Source organism: Anolis sagrei, chromosome 2 (genome assembly GCF_037176765.1).
Source record: "Anolis sagrei isolate rAnoSag1 chromosome 2, rAnoSag1.mat, whole genome shotgun sequence".
Taxonomy (NCBI): Eukaryota; Metazoa; Chordata; class Lepidosauria; order Squamata; family Dactyloidae; genus Anolis; species Anolis sagrei.
The window spans coordinates 120,228,704-120,254,674 of NC_090022.1; the positions used below are offsets into that span (position 1 = coordinate 120,228,704).

General features: G+C 39.8%; 1 protein-coding gene across 2 annotated transcripts in view; it reads left to right on the forward strand.

The window, feature by feature from the left end:
- Positions 1-25,971, forward strand: part of MGAT5B (alpha-1,6-mannosylglycoprotein 6-beta-N-acetylglucosaminyltransferase B) — a 233,755-nt gene that overhangs the window by 146,207 nt on the left and 61,577 nt on the right. For both annotated transcript variants that reach the window (XM_060764586.2, XM_060764587.2), the window contains 4 exons: positions 4,809-4,882; positions 9,047-9,217; positions 11,963-12,127; positions 12,277-12,446. In XM_060764586.2, coding sequence (XP_060620569.2) covers positions 4,809-4,882; positions 9,047-9,217; positions 11,963-12,127; positions 12,277-12,446 — 580 coding nt within the window. The remainder of the gene's footprint in view (positions 1-4,808; positions 4,883-9,046; positions 9,218-11,962; positions 12,128-12,276; positions 12,447-25,971) is intronic.

Below are 25,971 nucleotides of genomic sequence, written 5' to 3' on the forward strand. Positions count from 1 at the left end.
CAAAATATATAGCAGGTTTTCAAAAGTGTTATTTCAGTTGCCCAAAAACATCTACTTTCCCATAAAATATATTGCTTTTAAATCATGCTCTCAACATACCAAAAATAGGTAGTCTTTGTTACAACTAACATAGTCGATTTACTCACAAACTTCATGTGTTCAGCATAAAGGTACATTTCTTATTGGTTGAGTAAGTTCTCTAATGCATTCTGATTTAGCCTCTCCTTTGTTGCATACAGACTAACACTCTCTTCAGCCTAATGCGTTACTAAACATTGGCTCAATACAGACTGCTACAAACTGTAGCATACTGACACTACTGACTTCTAAACTGTACTGCACTGCTTCTGATGCAAACTGACTTCTAAAATGGAGTCTCAGTCTGAATAGTCCCAGATCTGGTCACATGGTCTGTAGTACCTTCCACAACCTCAAACAACACAGAGTTAAGAGAAAACTGCATATCAAAATTTACATACAATAGAGTAAGCAATTTGAATGATATAGATAACAAATAACTAGCATAAGTGGCTTGTAGAAGGTTGCTGTTTCCAACAGTGACTGATCTTGCTGCAGGATGTGGTTTGTAGTTGACTTCACTGCATTTATGGACGAATTATGCATTTATGGACGACTAGCTCCAATTTCATGGCACCCTGCAAGGAGACACCTCCCCCTTTCCCCTGCAACCCAGCGTCTCCTCCCTTTGGGCTACCACTCAGCACCCTTCTTCTCACTTGACTACTAGCAGAGTTGCCCCTTTCAATTGAGTGAGATGTATTCAAATAGATAAAAAAAGAGAGAAAGGGTCCTGTATTTGCTTCTCTGACACTTTTAAAATGTCTTTTATGGGTAAAAAGACTTATTTTGCAAAGCCTTTGGAAAAGCGAGGGGGATACGAGACAAGATATGAAAAAAAGATGACTGGAATTGGAGAAACAAGGGGTGGGAGTACAATAGCACAATTTCAGAGAAGCATGATAGTGATTTTTTTTAAAAAAAAAACTGTTATGTTACTGGTACATTGCCATTTGTTTAAACAATGTGATTTCTGTGAGACAACAGGCTAGTGTGATAAAATCCTAATATTAAGTGCTAGAGTTTCAGTTTTAGTTAATCAGATTCTTTCAACACTGCTCTTTTGTACTCAAAACCAGCAATGTGGATTTCTGAGGCAGCCACTGGCTCATATATCAACAGGGCAGTCAGTTCATTCTCGATAACAGTCCAGAATGCAAAGCTATATTCTCAAGCACATTCAGCATCTTGAATCATGTGTTTAGGTTTGAACTAAAACTCACTGATATGGAAATTGCAGCTACCTATGGTGGAGTCTGTAGCCTTGGAGCTAGAGCTGAGTCTGGCCTGCCAGTCTCCCCTGCTTTGTCTGAACATGTCAAGGACTTAACCAGAGTCTCACCATCTTAAGAAGGCAAAGTATGAAAGAAAGGAGCTCCACTGGGACCTGCTGCTTGTTCCTGTCTAAACTCCCTCAAAGTGAAGGAAAGGACTTTGACATCACACTTCTATTCAAGGTCTCTCTTTTTACTGAGAGTAGTAGGGGCAGGGGAGGATTAAAATTGACCTCTCTCCCATACTAAGGGCTCTTCCATATAACCCAGAATATCAAGGCATAAAATCCCACAATATCTGCTTTGAACTGAGTTATCTGAGTCCATACTGCCATATATTCCAGTTCAAAGCAGATATTCAGCTGCGTGCAAGGGGCCTTAGTTGCAATATAAAGGTGACCCCAGGCCAATCAGCTTTATGGAGAGCAGCCTGTCTTTGCTTTGCTAGCACAATTGGATTTCAATTGACCAATCTGAAAACTGATCAAGCTGGAAAACCAAAGACAGATTGCTTTTATCCACTAACTGGAACTGCTATGAGCATGTGTGAGAGAATGAATGTGTATGGATATATGTTTGTGTGCATGCATTCATATTCATGTGTGTGAGCAAGGCCTCATTTCCTTATGCTTTGCCCCATCCATGCCTATTACTGCTACATCTAATATCAAACTGTCTTAGATTTAGATTCTTTGGCTGGTGCTTCCCTTCCCATATCCTCTTTCCTGCTTCTTGGCAGAGGGTTGGACTGGATGGCCCACGAGGTCTCTTCCAACTCTATGATTTTGTGAAAGGACACTTTTGCTCCTACAATCACGCTCCTACTGTTCTTTCCAGACCAGGAGTTCATACCTTGTCATTTGATGATTTTTTTTTGTTTTTTAAAGTCTTATCACCCATTCTGGACTATAAAGCTTTGGTTTTCCTGAACCAAAGATTAATACTTTGAAATTTTTAAATAGATTTCATTATGATAATTAATGTGACAGATTCAAAAGCATTTTCTGAACATTTGTCTCACTGTGGTGTCAAGCTGTGACCCTCAGGTATTAAATATTGGCTTTCCTGCTCATTCGTCTTCATCCAGCTGTGGCTCAACGCTCCAAATGGTGTTTACTGTTGTCTTCCCCTGAACATGAAGAGAGTTGCAAGGAGTGCAAGGAAGTCAATAAAATATTGTCAATTCCTGTTCTATTATAAAATTTTAATATCTGTCTTTAATCTGCAGCAAAGACTTCTAATGAACTAGTGTGGCAAAGACCTTATTTAACATTAAGGACATAAATAATGGCAAAGGTTTCAGCAATTTGTTCATAAAAACAAATGGAACATATTATGAATAGTTTATAACACCCTTGCCAGTTTCCTTCTTTTAGCTTTTGTACTATATGAATAATAGAGAAGTATCCAAAATTGGACCTTATTGGTGTCACAAAGCACTCCACCTGGGGAATGGTAGCAACTACTTTATTTTACATCAGCACACCTAGTTGGAGGGATGACTTCAGGGAACCTGTGAATGCTGTTTCCCTGGTCCCAGTCTATGCCAGCCCCTAAATACCCCTTTCTCTGCTGCACTTTCTCATCTCTGTTGCACCCTCTTCACTTGCTATGTCTGAACAAATTGACTAAGGAGGACAAACAAAAAGGAAGAGTTACTTTCACATACCCCCCGTTTCTCTTTCTCAGGAGGGGAGATGGGGCATACCAATTGTGTCCAGAGGAAAAGCCTCTTATGGTGGACCCATTGCCCTAAAAAGCAGAGAATCGGTTTTAGCATAACTTATTCTGTCTTAATAAATGCTCAGGACAGTACACCTTTAGTTCAAGAAAAAAGGAGAAACAAAGTCAGTCCAAGTTCATAGACGTAAGATATAAAAGAGCAGAACAGTGATTGAAACAAAGCAACCCAAATATGTCCAAAAACAGTTAGGGAGTAAGTAAAGAGAAGAGTCCAAAAAGCTATCCAAGATTTAATAAACTAGAGAGCAAGGAATGCCATAATGCCAAATATAGTGACTCTACTTTTTTGTACCCATCTGTAATCGTATATCTATTGTATTTATTCTTGTTTAGTTATATCTGTTTTATAATACTTTGAATGCCATGATACCATCTTGTGGAATCCTTTGGGATATATTCTTTGCCAAAGACCTCTGGTACCTATTTATAAATAGTTGTTGGTTATATAAGACTAAGGGGCTGTGGTGGTGCAGCAGGTTAAACCACTAAGCTGCAGAACTTGCTGAACGGAAGGTCAGTGGTTCGAATCCATGGGACGGCGTGAGCTCCTGCTACTAGCCCCAGTTTCTGCCAACCTAACAGTTTGAAAACATGCAAATGTGAGTGGATCAATAGGTACCGCTCTAGTGGGAAGGTAACGGTGCTTCATGCAGTCATGCCAGACACATGGCCTAGTAGGCACCTACACACAATGTCTGCTCTTTGGCTTAGAAATTGAGATGAGCACCACCCCCCAAAGTCTGACACAACTAGACTTAATGGGAGGGGAAATCTTTACCTTTTGTATAAGACTGGTGAAAGTTTCATGTTTTCAAAAACAATTCCAGATGTTTTGGACTTTAACTCTTGATAGCCTCAAACTGCATGTAAGGAGTTATGGGGGTTATAACAATATAATTACTCCCCACCCTTTAAGTACAGTGAGAATGTGGAGGTGGCCGAAGAATGAATTTCTTTCTTTGTTAGAAAGCTACTGTGAGTGCTTTCTCATTAAATTGTGGGGCATGTGGGTGGTCTTGTTTCAAAAGTGTTGCTGCTCTGTACTTCTGTGTTTGCTTATATTTGTGCCACTAGTTGTCCCATTGGATGATTCTGTACTTAACCAATTACTATGTCCATTTTCTACTGCAGCGTGAAAATGCTTATATTTTGAAAAGCTTTCAAGTAACCGCCTTAGACACACAGCTCTCCTTTGTCACAAATTTTGCTTTTGGTAAAATCTGGGCCAGCCATTAAGGTGCCTAAGTTGTGAATTGAGAAGCATGGTAGTGAAAGAACTTTACAGAAAGAAATAGATAAAGGAACTCTGCCTAGGTGCTATTCAGAATAGACTTAGATAGTATACCAGGTGGCCCAAATCATGCTCATAATTGCATTTTTCTTCAGACCATTAAAAATGACCCTGAACAGCTTTTGCATTCCTTTGTATTGCTCTAAAGAGGTATGGAAATCATATACCTAGAGTACAACAGGTTCAAGATATGTTAGAGCGGACAAGGATAGTTCGTTTACCTAGTAATTTGGTGTGTCAGGGTGTGTATAGGATGCCAGTAATGGCAAGAGGCAAGACAATTTGCATTTTCAATAATAGCGATAACTAAAATATTCCTTTAAAAAAGCTGGTATTCTTAGCACCCCAACTTCTGCAGCAGAATCCCAGGTCACAACTAGATCCTTTGCCTTTTACATACATACCTCATCTGTACTCAACAGCCATAGAAGGCAGACGAGACCAGTGTGAGGTGCCAAGGGACCCCAAGTACCCGGACTGCTCTGGAAAAGTAGAGGTGAGTAAGCAAAGTTTGGATTCATGCTCTCGTTGGAATAAATGTGGAAGATTTCTGTCTGGTTGACAATTGTTTTTTAAATAAAGGAGGACCATTGGTGGATTTGCACACTTTTCCAGGGAAAAACAAAACTGTAGGATGTAAAGTGCAGTTTACAGGGGCTTCTTCCATGTGTCAGGACTGGAGAATTTGTCCTGGTTTTATGGTACAGTATTAAAGGAGCTATCCAAGGTTCTTAAGCTCCTTTGGTGATGAAGCTCAGTAAGTTTGCTTGCTCCTAGATTAACTTGGAGTAGATGCAGTAGTTCATTGACATGGGAGCTGCTAGCCATCACATGAAGGGCTATCAGATAGATTTAGGACCTCACTGCCTAACTGCCCACACAGTCTTGCAAACAGTGGCAAGGAGAGGCAAAAATGCTCAGGGGTTCCTATCCTGGACTACAGTCTGACAGAACCAAGGTAGTAGTAGGAGCTGGTGGGACTTGTTCAATTCTACACCAGTCCATCCATTCAGTTGAGAGTTGTACATGAGTTTTGGGTTTTCCCATGCCATGCTTTCCCTTCTTCCTTTAAAATCAGGACATAACTGAAGTCTCTGTAGTTTAATTAATCATAACTTTGCTGTGCATCAGAATTGGAGGAACAATCAGGTTTGGAACAAATCAAAGTCTGAAATCATGGTTTGAATTAAAGTTGATTAAAGATTCAGGCTTGTTTGAATTTAAGATTTCTGATTATGACTTAAGAGGAACCTGGGCTGAACTCAGACCAGACAGTTTTTGATTGTGGCATGTCAAAAAGGGGAGAATGGAAGCAGGAACATAAAGTCTGAGCACACAGGGGCAGAACCCATACATGTCTCTGTTTAATAAGGTATTTATATCTCACCCGGACCACTATAAAAGGATAGTGGCTTGATGCAGTTGGATTCAGTTAGTGGGAGATGTGTTTCTGCTTCTGCATATATTATTCAGCATCATCAAATGCCCACTCTTCTGCTCACTATTTTCACAATTGTTATATTGTGGCCTGGTGGCACTGGTTATTGTGCTTGTTAGTTTCTATGCTGGTAGCAGTCCCTACTAGTACTCAAACAACAGGTAGAACAAGGGGGTGAAACTTTCTCCTTACTCTCATTTGTTTCAGAACAATGCTATACTATCATCCCATTCTCAGTCCTGTTGTTACTCCTCACTAGAATAGATCAATTGAAGTAAAGCATTCAACCATTGACTTAATTGGTCTATTTTCATTGCCACTAGCACACAGGATGCTTTCCTGTGTCTAACTGGGGAACAAAAATGGACTTCTACAGTTACCAAGGAGGCAGGAAATGCAATAGCCATTATAGCCAGTAAAATTGGCTCTCTTTGGTTTCTACCTATCAATGGCTAAAATATCATCATTTTTCTTTATCAGCTGCTGTGGAAACAGGATATGAACTCTGCATTGGGACATTTCACAGGAGTATAATAATCTGTGATGGTGAAAGATTTTGAAAAGAGTATTCACAAACATTAGAACACCACTAAAAACAATAGCAACAAGTAACACATCTCAGGTAAAATTCGCTAGCCATAGAAGTAGAGGATTAACACTACAGACAGCCCCAGAAGAATTTTATATTTCTGCTGGTGGATGCATTGTTGAAAGAGGAGAATACTTAACATTTTCTGTTCAAAAGGATCAAGCAATGGAGCAGGTTAGGATAATGAAAAAGTTAAAACAAAGGAGTGAGGTTACACGACTCCTTTGTGTAAAGCCTTAGCAACTAGGTTGCCCTGCATTGCATGATTAATGTGCTAATGTAGCATTTACATCTATATTAATTATTCATATACCAGCAATTGTGAGGAAGCTCCAATGGATTTATTGCCTTGCTTGTTTTTACTCTGGAGTGTTATCTGTGGCCTGGGGAATAAGCTAAGCAAGCACTGCAACCTGATGCTGGCTTCTCACACAATACTTTGCCTCATGTCGTTCATATTCTTGACTTGAACAAGATACTAGGGATATAATCTTTTGCTCATTTCACTCTTTCACAGGGGACCAAGCAGGTCTCCTGTGAAAGACTTGCTTAGTCCCTTGTTTTGTACAAATACAACAAAGTTGTTTCACAAAACTATTGCCTTTTGCACACATTAAAGTAGTTTTGTACTTTGTACTAGTTGAACCTGCTTAGTACATAATGATGTTTTCCAATGAAAATATAATTGGAATTATTTAACAATTCAAAGGTCCTGTCTTATAAATCTTGTTAGCCTGGAATTTAATTTACTTTGTCAGACTTTTGTAATGTGTTAAGACAGGCTGAGACACCCTTTCATACAAGGCTGAGAATATTTGCATTCTTTTCAAGTGTTTATGTAGCAAAAGCATTACATTGCATGGTGGTGTCTTGGAGTTCAGCTGCATATCTGAACACATGTTTAAATGGATAGAAATTATTTACACACACACACAAATATGAGCCACTATTTAAATCTACATGTGTTGTCGAAGGCTTTCATGGCCAGAATCTCTGGGTTCTGTGAGTTTTCCGGGCTGTATGGCCATGTTCCAGAAGCATTCTCTCCTGACATTTTGCCCACATCTATGGGGTTGTGAAGTCTGTTGGAAATTAGGCAAGTGAAGTTTATATATCTGTGGAATGTCCAGAAAGAACTCTTTTCTGTTTGAGGCAAGTATGAATGTTGCAGTTGAATGTCCTTGCAGCTTCAAAGCCTGGCTGCTTCCTGCTTCCACGATATATAAACCCCACTTCCCTAGTTTCCAACAGAGCTCACAACTTCTGAGGAAGTCTGCCATAGATGTGGGTGAGACATCAGGAGAGAATGCTTCTGGAACATGGCCATACAGCCCGGAAAACTCACAGCAACCCAGTAAATCTACATGCATACAATAAAAACATTAATAAAAAAATACATCTACATGCTACTGATTGAAATACTTGACAAAAGGAATTAAATGCTAGATTAACAAGACACAACCATGCCTTACTTTGATTGTCTCATCTACATGGCGGTCATTTTCCGCCATCACTTTCCATGGCTGGGTTAAATTTTAAATGTAATTTAATTGTTGGAGGCAGTAATTCGATCTCCTGTCTGGATGATTGGTGTGTTTTACATATTGGGAGTGGAAGGCTGTCTCCTGAGTGGATTCGTTTGTGTAGTTAAGTTTGGAAGAGGCTGGCACCAGCAATTATAGAGGATGATAGATCTCCACAGAGAAGCCCGAGGTTATTGCTTTGCATGCAAAATCACTTCCTGAGAACCTTGCTATATTTCTGCCTCCCAAGTATGAGGACGGTTGCTCTACATTTCTATGCTAGCGTGCTGCTGTATTGATTTCTCACTTTGCCACTTTTGACACATACACGCTAGCATGCCTTTGTTCTGGCAAGGGCTGCAACATTTATTTGTTTGCTGTGATGACCAGTGCTGGTGCGAACTACAGTGATAAGCAGGATAAGCTTTGAGAGAGGTGAATTGATAGATACTACCAGAGCTTCATGACAAGGTATTTTTCGCAATGTCATGAAAATATTTCTAAGGGGCGAAGGAAGTGCGTTAGATCATTTTACAACTGTTTCTCACATGACACTTTGCTTACAGATAGGAAAGGAACCATTATAATGTATGTATGAATTTATACATGTATGTCTGGTCCTTTAGTGTGGTAGTTGACCCCTTGATTCATGCCATGAGCAAATTTTTATGAGAATGTTATGTATCTTGTTTCATGTATCAGATGAAGTGGATTCTGGTCCATAAAAAGCTTTTCTTAGTGCTTAATGTGTCGTGGAAATCTGTGGTGTTTCTAGCATGGCTACACCTTTGGGAATCCAGTCATTCTGAACTGTTTTCACAGATTCTATTGAAAATATTTTTCAGGACTTATTTCATCAGTTATTCTTTTCCAGTCTGAAATGCTGCTTTTTTCACTGAATCTTCTCAAGCTCAGCAAGAACTATGCCTGCTTTGACATTGTCAATAACTTCCCTAACGTATCGCATGATAAAATCCAAAAAGAGTAGATGAGCTTTGAGAAATGCAGGCATCTTCTTGATCCAGATCTGAAGCACCATTCATTTCCCTTGAAAGCTACTTTGACTATCACAGGTGTGAAGGTTTGCCTAATACCCCATTTCTCTTGCAGTGGATGAGGGCCAGGTGGACATCAGACCCCTGCTATGCATTTTTTGGTGTGGATGGCACAGAATGCTCATTCCTCATCTACCTCAGCGAAGTTGAGTGGTTCTGCCCAGTGCTGCCTTGGCGGAACCAGACAGCAGCTTTACCTTCTACAAAGCCGCCACCCCGGGTGCAGGTGAGACTTGTAGGTTTGAGACTGTGCTTGTTAAGTGACACTAGCTCATCATAACAAGCTTTAGCACATTTGTAAAGGAGGTGCTCCCTCAAGTGGTGAAATGTGCCTGTTTGTCGCAGTGTGAAATTGCCCCCATCTATACAGTTTGTGTGTAGCCTGCTTTGGTCACTGGAAGTTAAACACAGACTTAATTTGCAAGTCAGTTTGCAGAGGCAAGCATCCCTAAGGAAATCCTGTCATGGGAGGGGAAATGGGTGTATTGAATTGGTTGTGGGAATATGCATTTCTTTAAACATTTTGTCTGATTTTCAGTCACTTATTCTCACCTGGGAGTTCCTGGTGGCACAGTGGGTTAAACCGCTGAGCCGCTGAATTTGCTGACCAGGGAGCAGGGTGAGCTCCTGCTGTTAGCCCCAGCTTCTGCCAAGCTAGCAGTTTGAAAACATGCACATTTATTTATTTATTTATTTACGCTATTTCTACCCCACCCATATCAGCCTGAAGGTGACTCAGGGTGATGAACAGTCAGCACAATTCGATGCCATATATAAAATACATACAACAATAAAAAATCACATTACAATGTATCTAAAAACATCAAAACAGTAAACAATAAAAATTTTAAAACTATGTCGACATGTTTAGGCCTCGTCTGTTCCATTGTCTTGGCCATTTCTAGGTTATTTTCTGATTCAAGTTTGTCTGATTATGCTGAGGCTCCAAAGGCTTGCTTGAAGAGCCAAGTTTTCAGGGTTATTTGAAAGGTTAGGAGGGAGGGGGCCAATCTGATATCTCTATACAGGGAGTTCGACAACCGAGAGGCCACCACAGAGAAAGCCCTGTCTCTCATCCCCACCAGGCATGCTTGTGAAGCAGGCAGGATCAAGAGCAGGGCCTCCTCCTCTGATCTCAAGTCCCTGGCAAATTTTAGTAGATCAATAAGTACTGCTCTGGTGGGAAGGTAACAGTGCTCCATGCAGTCATGCTGGCCACATGACCTTGGAGACATGTACGGACAACGCCAGCTTTTTGGCTTAGAAATTGAGAGGAGCACTACCCGCCAGGGTCAGAAACCTTAACCTTTACTTTTTAGTCTCTCCTGAAGCTTGTTGGATTAAATGTTCCAATACAATAGTAACAGACTACCAGGTTCCAAGAAAAAAAAGTGTACCAGGAAAACTCTTTGTTAAAAAAAAATGTAGCAGTGAAATCTTTGCTGATGCTGCTGGGCAGAAAGAAAATTGTTAAGTCTAGACAGGACCTGAACTTTCCTGCTCACTAATCAGGATGTTCCACCTCCACTTTGACTGGGCTAAGTGCCATTAAAGAATACAGCTTGGAAGATTTAGTAGGTGGATTACAACATCCAATGACCATGCTATTTCAGAGACTCTGAAATCTGAGGACCCCAAAAAGCAATTTTTTAAACTCTGGTAAAGAGGCACTTAAGATCCATTAGACTGCTGTGTGACCTGTTGTAAATATATGCCTTTCCTTGTAGTCTCACACTTTTCAGAACTACATTAGCAGAATGCCTTGGTGGAAAGAGAGGAGTTGGTTAGGTCTGTCTCTTCCTTAAGCAGTTCTAGGAAGTTGAATAGCCCTCTACCTGGAGTCCTAACCATTTGTCTGAAGGTTTTTGGGGTAAAGAGGAGGAAGATGAGGACTGAGTGTCTATCTCCAAATCTTCAAACCACTCTTATGAAGATTTTTGGAATTCCCTTTTGCCAAAAATATCATAGATGTAAAAGAATTATCCAAGGGAATATGACAGGTGCCCATCTTTCCAATTCTTAGATGTCTTTCTCCAGGACCCTTCCTCTCAGTGTATAATATACAATGAAATCAAGCTTCAAGCAGTTCTCCCCCTGCAATTCATAACAGCTTTGGAAAGATAAAATTACCTAATAACTGAACACAATCCCAGCAAAATGAAGCAATGGCTCCTTCTCAGAAGTTTTGATTGAATTTGGAAGTAATATCAGTTTAGTGTCTCAAGATATAATGCTATTCTGGGTCAGTTTTACTATGCTGACCCGGAAGGCAATACTGACATACTTATTTTATGTGGTCTTTGCAAGCGCTTGACTATGTCTCTTGATGCCAACCAGATTGTTAATTTCTGGGCATATCCAACTCAGCTGGCAAGCGCTGATGGGATAGAAGCCAAATGGCACCACTGAGAACCAAGAGGGAATCATCAAGGGTCAGGATGCTTGGAAAAAACCAATAAGTTTTATGTGAACCTTGGGAGATGCTCATCTGCATATTTCAAATGCAGCCTTAAAGGAACAGAATTATCTATGGACAGTGAATGCTTATGTTTATTGGGGTGTGGGAAATGGGAGATTAGGGAAGAAAGAAACAGATTGGAGTATTCTGGAGAAGGACATGGCTGCCGACTTGAACCCTGAAAAAGAACATTCCAGTCTGCTCTGCAACATTTTGTTTCAGAAGGTCAAAGTTGTATTAATATAGAAACCATCTCCACTCACTATAACAGAATTAATTTTCAAAATGGCCTTCTGCATGTTGCCAGCCTCTGTCTAGCTATCAGTGCTTAAAATAGCTTTAATATAGAGATGTCTTCAGCCTTCTTCAAAATATTGTCGAAACAATGAAGAGAGAGAAAAAAGTATGTACAGAGGCCTAAAGAACTTAGAGAGTGGGTTTATGTAGATCCCGGGGCCTTGCATTATCTGGAACAACTTGCCTACATCCTTTCCTCCTCCTTGTCTTTCCTAGGCAGCTTTTCAGAGAGACTTTGCCTACCTCCTGGAACTGATTGGCAGTGGTAAGGAGTCTTTGATCTTCATGAAGAAAAGGATCCGGCATTTGACTGCCCAGTGGCTTAAGGCTTCCCATAAACTGGAAGAGAAATTACAGGGCAAACAGAGAGATCAAAAACAGGTAGAAACTCACATCAGTTGCTTGAGAACCAAACTATCCATGTGGCATTATTCAATGAAATGCTTGACTTGCTGTGTGCTCTCTGGAATTGTTTCCTTTTCTTAATGGACCTCCCCCTTGTATACCTCCTTCCTTCATTCCTCCTCCAGATTTTGATCCACATTGGCTTCTTGACAGAAGAATCGGGAGATGTTTTCAGCCCTCGTGTGTTAAAAGGGGGCCCACTGGGAGAGATGGTCCAATGGGCAGATATCCTTGCTGTCCTTTTCATCCTTGGCCATAGCCTGAAGATCACAGTCTCTTTGAAAGAGCTCCAGAGGTGGGTTTGGTAATGAAACACCAGCTTTAAAAATAATCATGGCATGGAATGAGTCAGGTCCTCTTTGGGCACTGGTACTCCACTTGTTTTTCATGTTGCTAGAAGAACCCTGCCTCATCTCCTTCCCTCCTTTTTTTCTCTCATATTTCTAACACGTTTTTGGGGGTCAGTTGATAGCTACCATTTTAAAAAAGGTACAGGGCTCTCATGAAAACAGGAGTAGGTTGTGGATGATGATAATGACAACAGCGATTATGATGATCAGTAATAACAGTTTCATCACCACCACTATGACCTGGGCTATTATCAATCTGAAAGGAACAGAAGGTCTTGCCCTTTCCTATATTTAGTTCTCACATACTTGGAGGCAAGAAGTTTGGACCTAGTACCTTGCTACTCTGGAAGACCTTAATTGTCTGGCTCCAACAAGAACAAACCACCAATTGAAAATGCCAGATTCTGCCCAGAAAATTGAAGGAATATTTGGTATTTATTTTAAGCAGAATGCAGTAAGGCTAGTGTAAGATGAACTTTTGGTAAAGGCAAAAATAATTACTCAGAATGCTCTTGTAACATAAAAAAAGTTGAGTTTATTGTCTCAGGAAATCCATCTTTGGATAGAAAAGGAGATAGGCTTATACTTGATTGCAAGAGCTCCTAAAGTGGTCCTTGGTGTGCAGTAAGCTAGCAACCATTTTTGGAGTTTGGTCTCATGGATGCTCCTTTTCCAGAAGGGTAAAGTAATAGGCAGAAAGGAATCATAAGGTTTGAGCCCATAGACCAAAGAAAGACAGAATGATGGGTGGAAAATAAATGTGTTTTTGGCTTCCAATCCCCACTAATCACTTTATACAAGAGTTTATGCACCTTTACTTCTAACAGAAATAGCTAGTCCAGTGCCAACTGGTGACTGTTATGACAGTATCCACATATCACTTCAACCTGGTTTGTTGTTGTTGTTCTCCTGTCATAAAGACACAAAGGTAAGTATTCAGCTCATACAAAAGTATAGCTTGATGCTTATTTCTTTAGGTGGGTTTTTTTTAATGTCAGGAGTGACTAGAGAAACTGCAAGTCGCTTCTGTTGTGAGAGAATTGGCTGTCTGCAAGGACGCTGCCCAGGGGACACCCAGATTTTTTTTGATGTTTTACCATCCTTGTGGGAGGCTTCTCTCATGTCCCTGAATGGGGAGTGGGAGCTGACAGAGGGAGATCACTTCACTCTCCCTGGATTTGAACCGCTGACCTATTGGTCATTAGAATCATAGAATCATAGAATCAAAGAGTTGGAAGAGACCTCATGGGCCATCCAGTCCAACCCCCTGCCAAGAAGCAGGAATATTGCATTCAAATCACCCCTGACAGATGGCCATCCAGCCTCTGTTTAAAAGCTTCCAAAGAAGGAGCCTCCACCACACTCCGGGGCAGAGAGTTCCACTGCTGAACGGCTCTCACAGTCAGGAAGTTCTTCCTCATGTTCAGATGGAATCTCCTCTCTTGTAGTTTGAAGCCATTGTTCCGCGTCCTAGTCTCCAGGGAAGCAGAAAACAAGCTTGCTCCCTCCTCCTTGTGGCTTCCTCTCACATATTTATACATGGCTATCATATCCCCTCTCAGCCTTCTCTTCTTCAGGCTAAACATGCCCAGCTCCTTAAGCCGCTCCTCATAGGGCTTGTTCTCCAGACCTTTTATCATTTTAGTCGCTCTCCTCTGGACACATTCCAGCTTGTCAATATCTCTCTTGAATTGTGGTGCCCAGAACTGGACACAATATTCCAGATGTGGTCTAACCAAAACAGAATAGATCTTACTTCCCTAGATCTAGACATTAGTCCTGCTCGCACAAGGGTTTAACCCATTGTGCCACCGGACGGGGGAGGGGTCCTTAGGTGGGTAATAAAAACAAGAGAAAGCGCAAGGAGTGATATAGAGACGACCATGGGAGCAAAGCCATGTCAAATTGCTTTGGTTTTATAGTGTAAATGCACCCCTAGTCATTGAGAGAATGGAGGGTAAACATACTCCTTTTGGGATGATATTTTTAGAATAGACAAATGCTTTTCTTTTTACTGCAGTGACATCCACACCCTCAAAATAGTCAAAAATGGTGGAAGGACATTTCCACACTGATGAAAGTGTTCCTGTAAAGCTCTTCTTGCTTGAGCATTGTGCTACTTAAAGCTCAGACTGAGTTGCAGAAAGCAATTATCCTAAATAATGGGGATTGCTCCTGATGAGGTTTAAGAACAAGAATGAGCAAACAGGATCACAGCAGGCATGTGCTGATTAGTATTTAACATTTGCTGATTCAGTCTGAATAGCATGGTCCCTTATCAGCTCTAGCTTTTTTGCCATTCTCAAAAACAAAATAGAACAAATCAAACCTTAGTGCCAAAGTAAATGTAATAGGAAACAAAGGTAAATGCAACAGGAGTGAGCTTCACATCTTGTTCTTTGTTTGAAATGTGAAGTTCCAATGCCCTCGTCTTCTCATTCTACTATCATTGCAGTGAACAGTTTATTGGTTTTGCTAAGTTTCAACCATTGTGGGGAGTGGGGTGGGGGTAGAAAATACTCAACATAATGATATTTGGACCTGGGCCAGTTGTTACAGATGATGTGAGAGAGAAATGCTTAGGTGTGTGAGAGAAATCTATAATGTTTGGGACCAGAAGTGTTTTGGATTTTTTTCCAGATTTTGAAATCCCCCTATTTGCATATATGTACTTAATGAGGTATCTTGGAGATAGAACTCAATTCTTCATACAGATCCTAAAGGCAATTTAGATTCTTTCATAATTTTATACATGAAACAAAAGTTTGTGTACATTGGACCATCAAAAAGTAAAGGTGTTACTTCATCCATGTAAACAACTTCAGATTTTGGAATGTTTTGGAATTCCAGATAAGGGATGCTCAATGTGTGTTTGGTATTCCTGTTGAAATCAGTTTTTGCAGTACATAGAAGATGTGGCCCTGTAGATGCTGTTGCACTACATCTCCCATAATCCCTCATTATTGGTTATGTTGGCTAGTATTGATGGGAGTTATAATTGGGCAAGATTCAGAGGGATATCCTGGGAGAAGAGTAGGAAAATAATATCTTTTGTGTTAGCCAAAGTTTCTGGTTTTATAGTATTTTCTGGTAGGATTCAATGTCATCCTCTGTCTCCATCATGGTCAGAGAACTAATAGGTAGAAGAAGCATCTGCATTCACTTTGTATCTCACCCTTTCTCTCTGATGACTGGTGGATACTTAGATCTCTTTCTAAATGTTATGACACCTCCATATAGTGAGGTCATCAACCCCCAATTGACTCTTCCAGCTAAACCCAGTTTTCTATGAGAAGAGAGTATACGTAGTATAATTTCTTTAGCTTTTTTCTTAATATACTGTGACATGCTCATGTTTTGTAAGACAGCAGACCCATAAAGTATATCTTTTCATAATGTTTAAAGGGCAGGCAAGGGGGCCTCCGTGTTCAGTGAAGCCACAACTCTATTTTTTTAAAACTGAATTCTGTTTTCTAGCTCTATGTGGAATTTCCCCCTGCAAATCATTTCCTCTTGTTTTGTACTGCATCCACTGAATGGTTACGACAGGGGCCATCTGGTGATGTAGTTAATAGGGATTGTATCTGAAGGATGAGTCAAATGTCTTGGTGGTGCTTAAGAGTGTGAAGGACTTAATTATGACTGTTGAATCTTCAGGCAGGGCCTTGAGCAGAGTTAGAGTGTTTTAGCCCATAGAAAGGAAAATTCAGCTACATCTTTATGACTCCTTTGGCTTATCTTGTGCTAATTTGGATTGTATCGTACTTCAACTAGCAGTTAAATATGTTTTCATGGGAATGGGATCTATTTTGTGAATAGGATGAGGGTCACTGTGTAGCCTTCTGGTAGTACCCAACAGTATATTTTGTTTGCATATGGAGGTCGGATTCCTCTCAATTCCCTTTGCAGGCAGAGAATTGGCCAAAGTCCAGCATCATTTTTCTTCATTTAGTTGGCTCCCTCCATTACATCCTAAGAAATACACAAAATTTTAGAGTTAGTTTTCCTTCACATCCCAGAATAAATGTGTGAGTTAAGGGCCACAATTTTATGAACTGGCTTGATGGAAAGGCATATCAGTCCATGCTACTTTCTCCTCTTTCTCAATGACAGCAAATGAGAAAGTTAGGACAAAATAATCTGAATCCTATTGTTAGCCAAAACTATTGCTCCTGAATCAATTGGATTTGCTTATATATTGACTCACCAGTCAACTATTATTCCTGTGGGTCTCATCATTATATCATCATAGGCTATCACTCGTAGCCGAGTATGATTGTCTTCCAAGGGTAGAGTCTTGGAAGTGTGTCCATAAGTGACAGTAGAGACCTAGTCTGAATCCACATGGTCTTTTGTAATGAGGAACTAGATTTCCAGATAGAAACTTGTATCAACAAGGGTTTGTTTGACATTCCTTCCTCATGGCATGTTTCTCCCTTTCTCTTCTTCACAATCCATAGCAGCTGACCTCCAGTTGAAAGTTTGAGGACCAGTTCTTGGTATTTATTCCACATTTTTTGGATTATCTTTAAGCCTGTCTTGAAATCTCTTTTGCTGTTCATCAACATACAATTTTCTTTCTTGAACTGAGAGTAAAGCAACTGCTTTGGGAGACAGTGATCAGGCATTTGGACAATGTGGCCACTCTAGTGAAGTTTTTGCCATAGAATCATTGCTTCAATGCTGATGGTCTTTGCTTCTTCCAGAATGCTGACATTTGTCCGCCTGTCTTCCCAAATGATTTGCAGGATTTTTAGATAGAATAGCTCTAGAAGTTGAGAGTGATGATCTAGATGGTCCATAATTCTCTGGGTTAAAATAGAGTTAAAAGGACAATAGCTTTATAAACAAGCATCTTGATATCTCTACGAATGTCCTAATTCTTGAATACTCTCTGCTTCATTAAAAAAAATGCTATGCTCACAGAGTTCAAATGGTGTTGCATTTTGGCATTGATGTCAACTTTTGTGGAGAGGTGGCTGCCTTGGTAGTAGAAATGGTCAACATTTTCTAGCATTACACCATTTCTGGCATCGCAGAGGGATTGGTTGGTGCCTGTTGGTAGAACATTTTTGTTTTCTTGATATTCAGTGAGAGGCCAAGCTTTTCATATCCTTCTGCAAATGTGTTTAAAGTGACTTGTAGGTCTTTATCTGAATTAGCCTAGATCATGTCACTGTCAGCATATTGGAGTTCTAAAACAAAAGTTGTTGTGACCTTACTTTGGCTTTCATCCTGCTGAAAGAGCTTGCCATCTGTCTGATGGGCCCCCCAGTGGCACCATGGGTTTAACCCTTATGCCAGCAGATTGCTGACTGACAGGTCAGTGGTTTGAATCTGGGCAGAGTGGGTTGAGCTCCCTCTGTCAGCTCCAGCTCCCTATGCAGGGACATGAGAGAAGCCTCCCACAAGGATGGTAAAACATCAAAACACCTGGGCATTGCCTGGGCAATGTCCTTGCAGACAGCCAATTCTCTCACATCAGAAGCGACTTGCAGTTTCTCAAGTCATCCCTGGTTTGCTGGCTTCCACCAGGCTAGGAAGTGTTGCAAGTTCATTCCTGGTTTGTTGTTGCAGGATTTGCGAAAGAACTTTCTCAGTCATGCTGAAACTGTAGTTAAGGAAATTATGGTGAAGGGGAAGAGTATACTTGCTTCTTGTCTACTGACAAACTCAGTAAAAGCCAAAGTAAAGCCTTAGGAAGTTTTGTGCTAGAATTGGAAAGACCAAATCCTCTCTCACCATGAAGCTTGTTAGTTACTGCTGCCCATCTTCAGTCTTTCCCTCTCAAGATTCTTACGTACATCATCTTACATCCCGTCAAGGGATAACATGTGCCATTTCTCCTTGCCACTTCCTTCAAATATGGTAGGGTAAAGAAACTGAAATAATAACACATTTTTCCTATGGACCAATTAAGGCATAGGCAACGAATTTTGTGCTGTCTGATTGTTTGATGGACTGGTGAGCCTGGGGTGGATGAGTTTGATTTAAGTGTGTTTGCACACAGTAGCTCCTTTTCAGCTGGTTAAAACAATGCTGATGGCTGCTTCAGTGACAGACTTGGAGACTCACTCTTTCATCTTTTGTGATGGATGGGTGGGGGAAAAATAGAATCACCCATTCTACATGACATAATCCATGGTACTTTTTGTGAATCTAGAAAAGTGATCATTTAAAAGGAAGGATTTGTGTGGTTTTACCACCACAGAGTTATAATCCCACCATAAAATACGTGGGCTGATTTTATCCCCCAAAATTGTATGCTCTCTAAAATGCAAGCTAATTCCTGTGTTTAATTTGTTCTCCTCCCTAAAGTCCAGTTTTGCCACAAGCTTTGAAAGATCGCACACTGCAGCTTAAATGCATTTGCATAATTGCCTTAATTTGTCCTATAAATTCCAGTTAAAGAATGCAAAACTTAACTGGAATATGTGTGATTATTGTAGCATCATGGCTGTAAACTTGTGAGAAGAGTTGGCATTGATATATCTTCTGCATCTACCACTCCTCCAAATCTCACTTGGAAGCAAAAAAACAAAAAACAAAAACAAAAAAAACAACATCTGGTTGCCCCCTGGCTCCCATAGTTAAAGTCAATGCATGCATTTCATTGTTTTTCCATTCCCTTGCATTTCTTGGTGAATTTGTTAGCATCTCTTTTATGCCTTCTGACAGCCAAGAGGTGAAATGTACTTGATTATCTCGTGCAAACCACACTAAGGAAGGTTGTAACATCAGCAGCAATTTGCAGCTCCTGGGAAAGATTGTGCAAGTGTCAAGCTGAATCAGTTTAGGTTGCAGAGAGGTTTCATTGTCTATAACATTTGTGCTGCACATAGAGACCTTTCAGGTGGAAATGTATGTAGCTGGTTGTACAGTGCAAAACGGGGGGCAACATCCCTCTGCTGCCAAACAGAAAAGCTAACAAACTAGGCTTTGCAAAACATGATGATACTAAGATATAATTTCTACCTCCATCTCAGGCACTTGATGATTTGCATGCATAAGTGGGGTGCCACTGCTACAATTCTTATGTGTTTTACATAGATGTTGGCAAAATGGAAATGTGGGACATGCTTGCTGGGGAGGTAAAGAATATCCACAAATATTATAATTCTCAGTCAGAAGGGATGACTTAACTTATTATGGATCTCCTCTTACATTTTCTGATTATTTATTTGTCCATTTGCATTTCAGGATATGTTTGCTTTTATTTGTGGTAAAAGCTGGGCAAACATGTATTTGTGTGCTACCTACCACAAAGTATTTGTGTGAACTACATTTGCATGCAAAACTATATATTTAAACAAAGCCAAGATGCCCCAGCTCCTAGAGAAGATCAGGAAGAAATGTGAAAAGAAGGAGACAGTAACCCCCTGAAATGTATCTATCTAGGGCAGTGGTTCCCAATCTTTGGGCCTTCAGGTGATTTGGACTTCACAGTTCCTAACAGCTGGTAAGTTGGCTGGAGTTGAAGTCCAAAACACCGGGAGGCCCAAAGGTTGGGAACCACTGATCTAGGAAATTTATCAAAATGATGCTGGCAAATCACATTTTCAGCAGGACATCAGCATCTTTGTCTTGGTCATATCACATGGCACAACCCCTTTCCTGCTGCTTTCCCAGTGGGAGACTATTGGAAGGTATTTGTTTTTTCCAAGGGAGATATTTAATGGATTGTTTGTAAAAAAAAATTCCGGGCTGTCTCCCACTAGAAGAGTGGTAGCAAAGAAGCAACATCATATGATATGTCCAAGGTGAAGATACTATTGTCCTCCTGTAATTACGATTTGCTTACTTTGTGTGATAAACTCCTTTTAGTCAGAAGGAAGGTCAGCAATGAACAAAGCAGAGAAAGGAAAATTGAGGAAACATCTGTAATTCTCTACCCATCCAAATACATGCAACTTCTCTTTAAAGTTAGTTCAGTCTCTCTTGCTTGCTGCAATTTTGAGTAATGTTTTGACATTGTAAAGGGAACAAGTGCAGCAGGAATCTATAATTAAATTAGGTTTTTTTAGAGTGGCAAGAGATCATGGGGTCTTTTAACCACCTGTCTAGCATTTGTTTAGAATACTCTGACACTTACATAAATATTTCTTGAAATGTTGGCAGAGGGGGAGCGGGGATGAAGAGAACTTGTCAAGGTTTACAAGTCATTTTGGTTAGAATAAGAGTAGGGAATTGAACTGTAATCTAATTGTTGGCATTTCCTTTTATACATAGGGATAAACTTTTAAAATATAGTCATAATTTTTCATCCATTTTCTTTAGGAAATTGTGTTCTTGAGTATAGTGGCAGTTCAGACAGGGCTCACCAATTTATTTTCCATTTGCCACATGTAATAATGAGTCTTTAGTGTTTGGTTCCAGGACCAAAACCTTCAAATTCATGGATGTTCAAGTCCTATTATATGGTAACCCTTACATAAAATGACAAAATAAAAGTTTGCTTTTTGTAATTTCGGAGGGGATGGGTGGTATTTTCAAGTTGTGAATGTTGAATCCATGGATGTATAATCTTTGAATTTGGAGGACTGATTGTATTCTGGAAGGTGTCCAGAGGAAGGTGACTGAAATGATCAAAGGTCTGGAGACCATGCCCCAAGAAGAGCATCTTAAAGAGCTGGGTATGGTTAGCCTGTAGAAGAAAAGGTTGAGAGGAGACATGAAAGCCATATATCAATATGTGAAAGAATGTCATAAGGAATAGAAAACAGGGTTGTTTTCTGCAGCTCTGGAAACTAGGACTCAGAACAATGGGTTTAAATTACAGGAAAGGAGATTCAACCTGAACATTAGAAAGAACATTGAAATATGCATTGCTTTTTAAAAAAAAAATCCCAAAAGAGGTTGGTAGTTAGAACAAAAACAAGGGAACACTTCCTAAAACAATGAAATGCTATTACAGTGGAACCTCTGCTTATGAGTGTCTCATCTTAAGAGCGTTTTGAGCTAAGAGTTGTCATTTGACAGAGGAGCAGCATTTTGAATTAAGTGCTAGCACCAGAGGGATTTAGGGATTCGAGGAAGCAGCCTCTGTGCTTCATGCTCTTGTCTGCTTTGGAAGGTTGATGTCCACTTTGCTCTTGCCTGCTTTGAGGAACTTTGGTTGATCTTTATTTCTGGTATGTTTGGCTTCATAAAGAGAGGGAGAGAGAACAAGAAAGGGAGGGAGGCTGGAATGCGTACAGTATGAAGAAAATTATTCTTCTGCCTCTTTACTTTGTGCTTTGTGCTTACTTGCCACAACATTGTGCTTCTACCATTTTAAGGTTGATCTTTTTATTGTTCCATGTGAATGTGCATTTATATACCATTTGCTATTTATAAAGTACATTTTTCTAATTAAAAACAAAAATGGGGGAGGTATTTCAATGAGAAATTTTACTTTGAGATAAGAACATTTTGAGTTAAGAGCTCTGTCACAGAATGAATTAAACTCTTAAATCAAGGTAACAGTAAAATTCATTAAAAAATGTAAAATCCATAAAACAGCGAATGGAGTTAATTATTGAGAAAATGAACAAGAAATGCCAGGGTAAACATATAAGTCACTCAGTTCTGGGAGCCCTTTATATTCCAAAGGGAGACCATTCCACAAAATGGAGGCTAGCAGTTGGCAAAGTCTCCCCCAACTAGTGAATTTAAGGACCATGGAAGCTTATATTTGATAACATATTTTTGTGCACTCATTTTATGGAGTGGGAATTGGTCAGGTCTTTTAAATATGAGGACTGAACACAATGCTTGAGAATTCCCAGTTTTTAAAAAAGCAAATACACAGTTCAAATTTGGGCATCTAGATCTATTCCATGAGACAAAAATTGGAACTTCAGTAAAAGCAAAACTTAGACTATCTTTTTTTGTATGGGTCCTGTTTAATTACAGACAGTACATTTGTCTGTGCTTTTCATAGTTTGTTTTCTTTATTATGCTCGAGACTTGCCTGGTTTGTACGTAAGCTCCAAACTTTCAAAGGAATGCATTTTAATTATTTTTAGTAGATGAAAGCTTTTTAAAAAATACATCCATGGCTTGTTTTTCTCCCTGTGAAGCAAGAAAGGCTTCAAGCCTTGGAATTTGAAATCGCTTTGCGTTGTCTATTGAATGTACCTGTGCTGATAACAAGGCATGCAAATCAAGCCATTGCATGTGACCAAGAAACAACAGCAACAGCAAGAATAAAGGTAGACCACTTCTATGCCACATTTCATGATACTTGTAATACTTACCTGTGTGGTGGTTACCCCGTAGGAGGAATGGCCACAAGTGTATGGGCATTTCTATTCAGGGGTAGATAGGCACAGCAGTCTCTTTCCATTCTCCATCATTTTCACAGATGTACATTATCTCTTCTTTCCTTTTCTACATTAAGCTAGATATGAAAATTTTAATTTCCTTTTGTGCACATTTTTGCACATTTTTCATAAAATGTGCACATATAAATATTTTATTTGAACAGATGCATTTCTCTGGTTGTGATATATTCTAAAAGATGCATTTTAAAAGCACACTTTGAGACTTCTCTGAGCTGAAATTCACAATAGACACTGAAAAGAAATTCAAAATTTGATTTGCTCATTAATCCATGTCAGATCAGTTTGCATCAGCATTTGCAAAAATCAGATTCTTCATGTAACCATAGGGCACACAAAACATATATGCACACATCAAAAAGGACAAAAACAAGTAAAAGGATAGAAGAAACTGAAGGCTGTAGTTAAGTACATATTTCCCACTGCTAGAATTAAATTGTGATATTATTGCAAATGAAGCAAAATTCAGAGGAGCAAAATGAACCAAACAATAAAGGCACAGTACAGGAAGAAATACACTCATCCATTAGTCTACTCATCTCATATATGTATTGTAAAGCTAAAATAGGGTAGTTTCCATGTGTGCTGCCCTGAGCTCCATGGGCCAAGTACAAGTAATGTATTCTGTCAAGAATCAGTCATGCCCCCCCCCCCCCCCAATTAGTCATGTGTTATTTATATCGTGGGCAAGTGCTGCAGATTCAAAGATTGTCTCAAATAAAAAACATCTCAGTAAAGAGATATGTCTCTTCTGTACTTTGAAGAACTATAGAAGCAATCACATTAGAACCTGCCCAAAGACGTATCTAGTCCAGCATCCCATTCCTCACATGGACCAGTCAGATCCTGATGGAAAACCTACAACCAAGAGATAAACCTAAGAGTAATCTCAGTAGTCATAGATTCTGCATGCATGGATTCCCCCAATACAGCTTGGATTTTTTTTAAAAAAAATCTGAAACACAAACCTTAAGTTTGCTATTGTATATAAGGGGCACTATTTCCTAAGACTGGTACATAACAACACTTGAATATCCATGGACTTTCATATCCATGGGGCTCCTGGGACCAAACTCCAGCAGATCTCAAGGGCTCACTATATAACCCCATAGTGTGGAAAGACAATCACATTTCTGTACATAACTTAAAACTGGAAGAGCAACAATCAGGTACAGATAGGATTCAATCAGTCTGGAGACTCGAGTACCCTTGGCAGCAGATGCAACCTGCAGGGAAAATGCCTCAGATATAAATAAACCTTAACGTGGAGAGGCTATGAAACAGAGGGAGCAGAAAATGATTGTTACTGCAGTGCTTTTCCAATAAATTAATGTCTCCCAAATGGCACAAATGAAAGAGGGTGCATTATCCAGGTCTTTAAGATGTATAAGCCTGCAAGGTGTATTGATGGTGTAATTATACCTGTTTACGCTTAATGGAGATATTATCAAGGGACTGCATCTTATTCTCCTTCTCTGTTCACTCCCTGTTAACACTTAGATCCTTAGCTAGTGGAAATTTACATAACTTTATTAACATCTAGTGCTCAGGACTCAAATTTCCTTCTAAATGCAGTTGCTTCCAGTCTACTTATTATGTACAGACAAACACGTTTGCATTGCACTCTGTGATAGAGCTGATCAGCGTTTAAGTCCATAAGTGTCAGTGAAGTAGAAAGGTCAAGCAGATACAAAGGGGAACATAGCTATTTGTGTGTTTGTGTAGGGGAGAGAAGAGGGGAGGAAGGGGGAGAGAGGAGACATTGAATTGTATTATATGAGTCAACATTGCCATATTATCCAGTTCGATGCAGTTAATCTAATTATATGGCAGTGTATATGGGGCCTGAATCTGCGTGTCTTTGGAGATTAATACAAGAGTGATTGACAGTTTTCACTTCATTGTGTTGTTAGTTGAAATATGACTTATTAACATGTGCCAAGCGGTCTCTACTAACCAGCCTCAAACTACAAGACACAATTTGTTGCTGACTTACACATCCTGGCGTGTTGAAAATTGTTTCTTATAACATCCGAACCATCAGTTTATTCAGCTACCTATTCTGAAAAAAGACCTGACGAACAAAATGGAAGAGAAACAAACCAGAGCTATGGAAAGCAAGCTGTGGTTTATTTAATTATCTACCATGTGATTTATAGTTTAAGTCACTTGCTATCATTAGTATCTTATTGTGCACACCTTGCAAACATGCACACACAAGAAAATAGTCACAGCTGTTTCACTTATGAAGTTTCTAATGTTTTAAGTTTCAGGTTTGGCCTTAAATGGTATGTATTACAAAGTTTTTGTCACTCACAAACTTATTTATTTATGTAAGTTATCAATTTAAGTGCACTTTGGTGCAATGCCTTTCCTGTTTGCTTGTGGTACGATAAAAATCTAGATTATCACAAGTTATTCTTTTATCCAACAGTGTACCATGTTAGAAGTCTTATGTGTGGAGGATACTTTTTAATGGTATTCAGGACACATAAGATTAGCTGAAATGGCAGTCCTCCTTGGGTTTGGATCCAAATGATTTTATGACTCTCATGTGGAGATGCAATTACATGTATTGGTTTGTATTGATGATGATAGCTCTATATGTTCAACAGCATTAATAGCTACCCAGCACCTGAGAAACCCAACATAATGTAGAAATCAGTTAACGATGTTGTTACCCCCCTCCCCTCTCTCATTTTTCCATTAATGTTAACATATGTGTGGGATTAATGCAGTTCTGAAGGTCTCTCAGACAACACTGGGAGCTGTCCAAAGGTTCATAGTGCTGATAGCTGTCCCCTGTGGTGTTTGTTTTGCTATCTGTGCCCCTGTTCAGAAGATTTCACTTCACTTTCTGTCACTATGGTAATTAGATTTTTTAAAAAATATCTTGTTGTCAGGCATGGAGCCGGGGGGGGGGGGGGGGCTTGAGGGGCTTCAGCCCCCCCCCCCCCTGAAATTCTCATGGTGGTTCGCGAAAAGGCCTTACTGGTGCATTATTTAAACTGTTATGTTTATTCATACCATGATCTGATCACCATACTCAATATATCCCATATGCATGGGGGTATTGGGGTAATGATACAAAAGGTTTGCTAGGGTAGACCCTCTTTCACTCAGACTCAGCCCCCCCCCGAAACTCAGC